Source organism: Alnus glutinosa, chromosome 4 (assembly GCF_958979055.1).
Source record: "Alnus glutinosa chromosome 4, dhAlnGlut1.1, whole genome shotgun sequence".
NCBI lineage: Eukaryota > Viridiplantae > Streptophyta > Magnoliopsida > Fagales > Betulaceae > Alnus > Alnus glutinosa.
In genome coordinates, this window is record NC_084889.1 from 22,550,138 (window position 1) to 22,558,789 (window position 8,652).

Here is an 8,652-nt window from a genome sequence, read left to right on the forward strand (position 1 = left end):
AGAATGAGAGATTATATATATATATATATTATTTGGTTATTTTCCTTATAAGACAAAAGAAGAAAGAGAGACAAGAGAGAGGGAGAGATGGGTCCACGTGAGAGTTGCAGTTGGTTACCATCGTTTATTTTATTTTCTTTTTCTTTTGTTCTTTTCTTTTCTTTTATTCTACTTTTCTACCGACCAACTACACACACGTACACCCCTTTCTTTTTGTTTTATCCTTTTCTTTTCTTTTTCTTTGTTGTTTTTTTCCATCACTTCTTAGTTGTCCGAACTACTCTCCTTGTTTCCTTTTCTTCTTATCTTTTGCTTTTCCTATTTACTACTTCCATCGAACACACAGAGAAGGAAGAGTCAGAGGAAGAAAAACAGAGAAAGAGGAAGGCACGAGAGAGCTTACCACGGTGAGAGACAATTTCTGTTTCTTTCTTTGAGCTGGCCGAAAGAAGAGGAGAGGAAAGTGAGAGTTTAATTTTCTGTTCAGCTTACACAGACCCGAGAGAGAGAGATGGCATTTTCTGCTCTGATTTAGAGTAGACTGAGTGATAGGGAGAGTTTGGAAGAGGGAGCTTTACTGGTTTGTGTTTGGGTTGCTGGAAAACAAGACCCACCGAGATGGAGCAAGAAAGAGAGTTTACTTCTACTCTTCCTTTTTCGAGAGGGTGAGAGGGAGAGCTTTCTACTTTCACTTTTTTGCTTTTACCGAACTAAAGGAGGGACAGAGAGAGCTTGAAATGCAGAAAGAGAAGAAGGAAGAAGAAGGCCGTTGGGCGTGAATTGAAGAGGGAGGCTGCACTCAATATATAGGAGTCTTGATCGGTTGAGATTAATTGAGTAAAAATTGATCCATGGCTGAGAGGCAACTTGGGTAGCAAGTTTGATCCATGGCCGGGAGTAGGACCGTGCAGATCGGCCGCCTGCCGCCCACCAGCTGTCACCGCGCCGACATCGAGCCGCCATCTACATCTGGCTGCCGGTAAGCGGTACAGATTTCGCCTACTGACGTCGGTTCGGTCGGTAGGCGAAATGAGGGCCGTACAGTCGGTTTTTGCACCGACCCAAACCGACTATATTGTTTACTTAAAAAAAATAATAATAAAAAGACGACACCGTTCTGTTATACAAAAAGTAAAAGCAGACGCCATCCGCCTTCTTTTTCGTTATTTCATCCTATATATTCCACTCTTAAAAAAATTCCCCTGAAGGCTGAAAGGCTAATTATCCGTTTCTCTCTTGTTGTTGTCAACGTCGGAAACTTATTCTTTCTCAATCTCTTGCCGCGCTGTGAGTCACTTTTAAGGGTAAACTAGCTAAACTGACGCTTCTTTTATGCCTTCTTTCTTATTTACGTGTATTTGGTTATTGAAATTTATTAAATTTGTTAGTTTTTGTGTTGGCTTCATTCTATTGGACAAAATCACTTCTATGTAATGTTGCTGCTTTCACAGGGATGCTGCTTTATCCAGAGTCTACTCTTCAGCTATGTTCTTCGAGAAGATTCTGTGAAGTTTTCAAGGATTTATTTCTGTTCCCTGTCAGCCGTCTGGATGACGTGGTATTCCCTCCGGACACTCATCAGTCAGCAACATCCGTCCGGACGACGAGATCTTTCCGTCCGGACGCCCATCAGTGTCTAGAAGCTTCGAACAGTTCAAGATTGCATCCGTCCGGACGTAATGGCAAATCGTCCGGACGCTCTTCAGAGTTCGAGAAAATCCCAATGTTCCAGCGCATCTGTCCGGACGACGTGGTTATACCGTCCGGACGCCATTCAGTGTTTGACAAGAAATAGGATTTCTGCCTCAAGACACAGTTATGGGAAGACGGCTACTACCGTCCGGACGATGTGTGATCCCGTCTGGACGATGTCCTCTATAAGGCAAGAATGTGCATACCAAGTTCAACCGTCTGGACGTCAGCCTTCATGGTCCGGACGATCAAGCTTCGTATATGGAAGTTGCGTGCACCAGTTCAACTGTCCGGACGTTAGCCTTCAAGGTCTGGATGCTCCAAGCCTTATTATGGTAATTTCGTGCAGCCGAAGTGCAACCGTCTGGACGCTAGGTCAACACCGTCTGGACACGGCCTTGTTATGGAAGCTTTCAGCGCTATCTTGGAGAGGCGGTTGCAGTTGACCGTCCGGACTCTCGGTCAAGCCGTCTGGACACCCTCGGGTATTTTGGTCATAAAGTTTTACACAAATATCGGATTGAGACAAAATTGGCTTCATTGGAAAGCTTAGAAAAAATTCTGTAATTTGAGCATCTGGACGGACCCTAGAAGCATTCGGACGGCCTCCGTCCGGACGGAAAGATTTGCCCATCCGGACGGCCCTGGCTCCCGTCCTGACGTGCGTGTTTCAGACTCCGTTTTTGAGTCGATTTTGGATTTCCAAAGCCTATAAATAAGAGGCTTGAGGCATGCTTTCAACATAGAATTCGGTGGTGAATTCTCTACAGCTTAGAGACGTGATATTTCCTCTAAAGTCTTGCCAAGGGTGTGAATTCCATTAGAGCTCAGAGAAGTCATCAATCCTTTTGAAGTCGTTTTACAAGTGTGCTGTACTGTAAACCGATGTCTATCTTAGAGGTCGGCTCTAAGGTAAGGAGTTCCATTGAAGACCCCTTCAGGTAGGTGAACCTGGTTGGGAAGCATTCGTGTTGGGTTACACGTCAGAGATCAAGGTACGACCACTGCATCGGTACATGTGAGTGTTACTGTCTTGTATCTAGCTATGTCTTCTGAATAGTGGAATTCCTTGGTTTGGCTGCCTCGGAGTGGTTTTTCTCTTAACTGAGTTTCCACTTCGTCAACAAAAATCTCTGTGTCATTTAATTTCCGCTGTGCTTTAATTTTTGTTGACACTTGTTGCACACACTTTAATTTTAGAAGTCATTTCAATTTTTCAATTGGTATCAGAGCCGGCACACTCTGTTTAGGATTTAATTCCTGAGTGTGCTCCTCATCTCTTTGTGACTTCTATTTTTTTTATTACAACTTTTATCATGAATTCTTCTCAGTTATCAAATGAGGATTCTGATATTAAGCTCTTGAAGGTTTTTAATAAATTGAAGAATGATCATCATTCTAAAATTTCACATAAAGAGCTTAAAAAGGTGAAGCAAGAAAAAGAGTCTTTGATTATTCAATTGCCTGAATCACATGGCTTAAATGACTCTTTAAGATCTGAGAATACCATGCTGTTTAACATTATTGATTCACTAGAGATTAAATTAAAAGATTCTGTTTTTTCTAGTGATAATTTGAAAAGCATGATGTATATTCATTCAGATATTTCCAACAAGCCTGATTTAGTTGTTGATGATTTGAGTGCTTCTACTTCACATGTTTCTGATTCTGAATTAGATTCCTTTATTATTGAGCCTGTGATAGTAGACACTGCTTGTTTGGATAATTCTTGCTTGAATGATTGTGTGATGCCAAAATCCAAAGACACAGGTACACAAGCTCGTGGTAAGTTTGTCCCTACTTGTCATAATTGTGGGAAGATTGGTCATATTAGGCCAAATTGTTGTTTGTTGAAATCCCACAGGCCTTGGATCAAGCAGGATGCTATGAGGAAATGTAAAGTTGAAGATTTTTCCTCATCAAAATATGTTCCTCCGCATAGGAGACATATAGAAGGTAAGGGCACTGTTATGTGTAAGAATGCTAACCATAATTTTGCAGAGAATATCAAGAAGCATTCAAACAAAAGAAGCTTGCCCACCTGTCATCACTGCGGCATCACCGGTCACATCCGACCCAAATTTCCACAACTCCAGAAGTTGAAGGTTCAGAGGAAGCTGCCAATAAGAGCTACACCTCCGATGGCTCTTCAAGCTCTACGACATCAGCAGAAGTTTGTTCCTGCTAATCAGAGTGGCAAATCAAGGCGCTACAAGAGAAAGCTGCATAAGCCCAATGGCAGCCATGCCCATGAAGGATTGCTGAACCTAATACAAGGTATGCTACGGAGAATGGACAACATGGGCAAAACCTGCAAGCTACCGCCTCGGGTTAAGTAGGTATGGGTCAGGAAGGATGTGACCATTCACCCCTTGAGGGGGAGTGGACTTACCTAGTAAAGGTGAAGTCTCTCATGCCTAGGATTGTGGTTCCTTAATCCTAGTGCATGTCAGGTATGTTTACATTGCATTGTCTATCTTGTCATATTTATGCCTTGCATTCTGTTTGAGGAACTGTTTATTTTATCCCCATATTTTCTCTTGTTATCTTGAAAAGCTTCTGCAGATATTTTTGGGGATGACAGTTAAAGCACGTCGGGCGGCTGCTTCTCTGTCTTGGTATTTCTAAACCTCTCTCCATGTGGATAGGTTTGGTTTTACCTTACATGCTGGGATTAGATGTCATTTCCTTTTCTGAGCATGTGTTTGTTGATTTTCTGTTTATCGGTTTTCAACAAAAAAAAAAAAAAAAAAAATGGGGAGAATTTGCAGGATTTTCTTTCTCTTGGCTTATTAGGTACTGTATGTATCCTTACCTGATATCTCTCTTCTGTGAGCATTAATTTACTATGCTTAGATATATTCGAGAGTTTTGACTATATTAGCCAAGTGTTTTTCCTGTTTATGCAAAAGTAGGATAGCTTCTTTCCTCATGCGATGAAAAAGTGCACTATCCCGGGCTCCCCTAAGGTACTTCTTTCCTTCTCTAACTCATTGCTTTTGGAGATTTTGGATATGAGTAGAAGTCCTTGATTAGATGGCCAAATTGACCACAGGCTAGTTGAACCTAGCATCTATAAATTCTGGCACTCCCTTCAGTTTGCAGTACCATAAGATTCGAGCAGTAATTCATAAAAAGTTATGTGCTTTAAATTTGTTTAATCACTGCTTATGTGCTTAAATTTACCTTGCCCTCTATGAGCAAGTAAAAATTTATCTTGTCCTGCATGATACAAGTAAAATAGAATATGTGCTGTTTTTTTGGGGGAGTGTATCAGATGAGGGTGGCTAGGCCCTAGTAAGTTATAAGGTTTGACTTTTGGCTTATTTGTCTCTGATTTTCTCTCGTGTCTAGAAAATCTAGTTGCTCTTTGTCATGTCTTGGAAAGTCATACCTTGTGGGAAAAGAGTCTCCACACACACACGCATTGCTTGAGTTGAGTTGCCTATTTGAATTTTTTGTGATCAGGAAAAGTTATTTGTGCTGATTGAACTCTTAACTCTCTTTTATATCTCTGCTTAGTTTTGAGATGCTCCCTGATTGTGTTATCAGTGGATTATACATGCGTGTTCTTAAACTGACTTTGGAAAAATTATTTTTCTGCAAATTTTCCTCAAGTTTCAGATTTTCAGTGTGAAGTGTGTGGACGGACTTATTCTTACGTCCAAAACGAGAGCAGTCTTGCCATATGCTGACCTAGCAATTGCTCATTCGGTCAGGATCTCTATAGGTTTAAGACTTGCTTCTCTTTCTCTGCCATACACACATCTTTGCATTTTTATTGATTTATCATGGCATCTTGTGTCTTTTTCTCGTGGATTTCTCCCCAGATTTTGGCATTTGTTGCACATCTCTTCTCATCCCATGATCTTCTTTGTGTCTTCCGTTATTCTTTTAAGTCTTTGTGCTTTTAGAATATTGGAATATTTGTTGGGATATTTTCTTGAGATATTGTGCATGAAAATCCTTTTCTGTCTGTGTGTTGGGCTGATCATGATATATTTATGCCTTATGAGTAGCTGCATTGCTTATATTTCTCTTTGGCATCCATTTGATAGCCGTGTTAAATACCACATTATGTTTGGAACTAACAGGATCTAATGGTATTTTTGGAGATATTTCTGATTGGTTTTTCAGGGATACGACATCCAGCGGCTCCCAGCACAGTGATTGACAGATGCATCCTTTGGAAAACTGACTATTGTTGAAGTCGGATGTTCAATTTCCAAAGGTCTTGGGATTTGATACATGGAGGATTTATGTTCCTCTCTTTTAGGCCATTTGCAGACGTTTCTCTACTTTCCTATTGTTTTGGATTTTAGAACATTTTTGTCTGTGGATATTATTACTCCGTTTACCCTTGTCGTTCTAAGACATTAAGGGGGAGTAATTGTTGTGTGGTTTTTATCATTCCTCTGTTTTACCCTTTGTCCCTTTGTGACAAAAAGGGGGAGTAATTGTTGATTTGGACCGGGATTGTATTTTTAACCGGTCAAGTGATTTTTGTCCCAGAATGGCCAAAGGGGGAGTTTGTTAGTTTTTGTGTTGGCTACATTCTATTGGACAAAATCACTTCTATGTAATGTTGCTGCTTTCACAGGGATGCTGCTTTATCCAGAGTCTACTCTTCAGCTATGTTCTTCGAGAAGATTCTGTGAAGTTTTCAAGGATTTATTTCGGTTCCCTGTCAGCAGTCCGGACGACGTGGTATTCCGTTTGGATGCTCATCAGTCAGCAACATCCGTTCGGACGACGAGATCTTTCTGTCCGGACACCCATCAGTGTCTAGAAGCTTCGAACAGTTCAAGATTGCATCCGTCCGGACGTAATGGCAAATCGTCTGGACGCTCTTCAAAGTTCGAGAAAATCCCAATGTTCCAGCGCATCTGTTCGGACGACGTGGTTATACTGTCCGGACGCCATTCAGTGTTTGACAAGAAATAGGGTTTCTGCCTCAAGACACGATTATGGGAAGACGGCTGCTACCGTCCGGACGATGTCCTCTATAAGGCAAGAACGTGCATACCAAGTTCAACCGTCTGGACGTCAGCCTTCATGGTCCGGACGATCAAGCTTCATATATGGAAGTTGCGTGCACCAGTTCAACTGTCCGGACGTTAGCCTTCAAGGTCCGGACGCTCCAAGCCTTATTATGGTAATTTCGTGCAGCCGAAGTGCAACCGTCCGGATGCTAGGGCAACACCGTCCGGACGCGGCCTTGTTATGGAAGCTTTCAGCGCTATCTTGGAGAGGCGGTTGCAGTTGACCGTCCGGACGCTCGGTTAAGCCGTCCAGACACCCTCGGGTATTTTGGTCATAACTTTTTACACAAATATCGGATTGGGACAAAATAGGCTTCATTGGAAAGCTTAGAAAAAATCCTGTAATTTGAGTATCTGGACGGACCCTAGAAGCGTCCGGACGGCCTCCGTCCGGACGAAAAGATTTTCCCATCTGGACGGCCCTGCAGAAAATTCTAGAATTACTTTCCGGACAAGAAAAACTTGACCCGTCAGGACGGCCCTGGCTCCCGTCCGGACGCGCGTGTTTCAGACTCCGTTTTTGAGTCGATTTTTGGTTTCAAAAGCCTATAAATAAGAGGCTTGAGGCATGCTTTCAACATAGAATTCGGTGGTGAATTCTCTACAGCTTAGAGACGTGATATTTTCTCTAAAGCCTTGCCAAGGGTGTGAATTCCATTAGAGCTCAGAAAAGTCATCAATCCCTCTGAAGCCGTTTTACAAGTGTGCTGTGCTGTAAACCGAAGTCTATCTTAGAGGTCGGCTCTAAGGTAAGGAGTTCCATTGAAGACCCCTTCAGGTAGGTGAACCTGGTTGAGAAGCATTCGTGTTGGGTTACACGTCAGAGATCAAGGTACGACCACTGCATTGGTACATGTGAGTGTTACTATCATGTATCTAGCTATATCTTCTGAATAGTGGAATTCCTGGGTTTGACTGCCCGGAGTGGTTTTTCTCTTAACTGAGTTTCCACTTCGTCAACAAAAATCTCTGTGTCATTTAATTTCCGCTGTGCTTTAATTTTTGTTGACACTTGTTGCACACACTTTAATTTTAGAAGTCATTTCAATTTTTCAAAATTATCTATGCACACCTTTTAAGATTGACACGCCATTGATTAACACGTTAGGCGCAAGGCTTTAGAACACGGCTGAGTCAATTTTGTGAGAACACAGGCCATTGGCGTTTGTACGCTTCTTTTTTTTTCTTTTTAAAAAAAGTACTTTCATGTCAGTTTATTTATTTATTTCTTGTTGTACACATTTTCACACGTTTAGACTCTTGGAGCAGACTGCCTATCTTTGGAGCAGTGTGCCTATCTTTGGAGTAGTGTGCCTGCAGCTAAACAGTGCAGGAACGTCTTAGTCTAGGACAATTGTTATATATATATAATAAAATAATTCTCACTTATATGAATTATTTTTTTTTTTTTTTTTTTTTTTTTTTTTTTTTTTCTGACGTATTATTTTTTACTAACATTTTTAGGTTGAGATGTCTCTTGTCTGTTAGCTTTACTTTTGAGAATTATTTTTATTACTTTTAAAAGTTTTACTTTTTAATTTACCAAAGACTACTCCCTTGTCTGTCAGCTTAGGATCAGGATAATTTTATTTTATTTTTTTCACTTTCTTCCATGCATCTTCCATCTTCCCTCTATTTCTTCTCCACTATTTTCATTTTCAACTTCGTACGCCGGCTATTACTCCAGGCTGGCTCACTGTTAATCCCATTGTGGGAGGGGCCATGGCTACTGCCCTCTCTAAAAACTTATCAACAACACCCCTTTGTCTCCAAAAATAGTCTCCAGCTTGCTGCATAAGCCACAAGGTGACTATTCTCTGAACAACAAGAACCAACCATCTGCTCTCTTCAGTTGCCTCTTCCTCATCTGTTCTTATTCGTTTGCGTCTTTATTTTTCTCATCGATCAGACTGATTTG

At 41.3% G+C, this 8,652-nt stretch overlaps 1 protein-coding gene across 1 annotated transcript; it reads left to right on the forward strand.

Annotated features, from left to right (window-relative positions):
* Positions 1–278: 278 nt before the first annotated feature.
* Positions 279–5,648, forward strand: LOC133865449 (uncharacterized). The gene is made up of 2 exons (XM_062301863.1): positions 279–1,304; positions 1,452–5,648. The coding sequence occupies exon 2, from the start codon at positions 3,009–3,011 to the stop codon at positions 4,029–4,031; it is 1,023 nt and encodes a 340-aa protein (XP_062157847.1). The 5' UTR covers positions 279–1,304; positions 1,452–3,008; the 3' UTR covers positions 4,032–5,648.
* The last annotated feature ends 3,004 nt before the right edge of the window (positions 5,649–8,652 follow it).

What these genes read in the sequence shown, in the direction of transcription:
- LOC133865449 (XM_062301863.1), top strand. Translation starts at nt 3,009, where the DNA reads ATGAATTCTTCTCAGTTATCAAATGAGGATTCTGATATTAAGCTCTTG.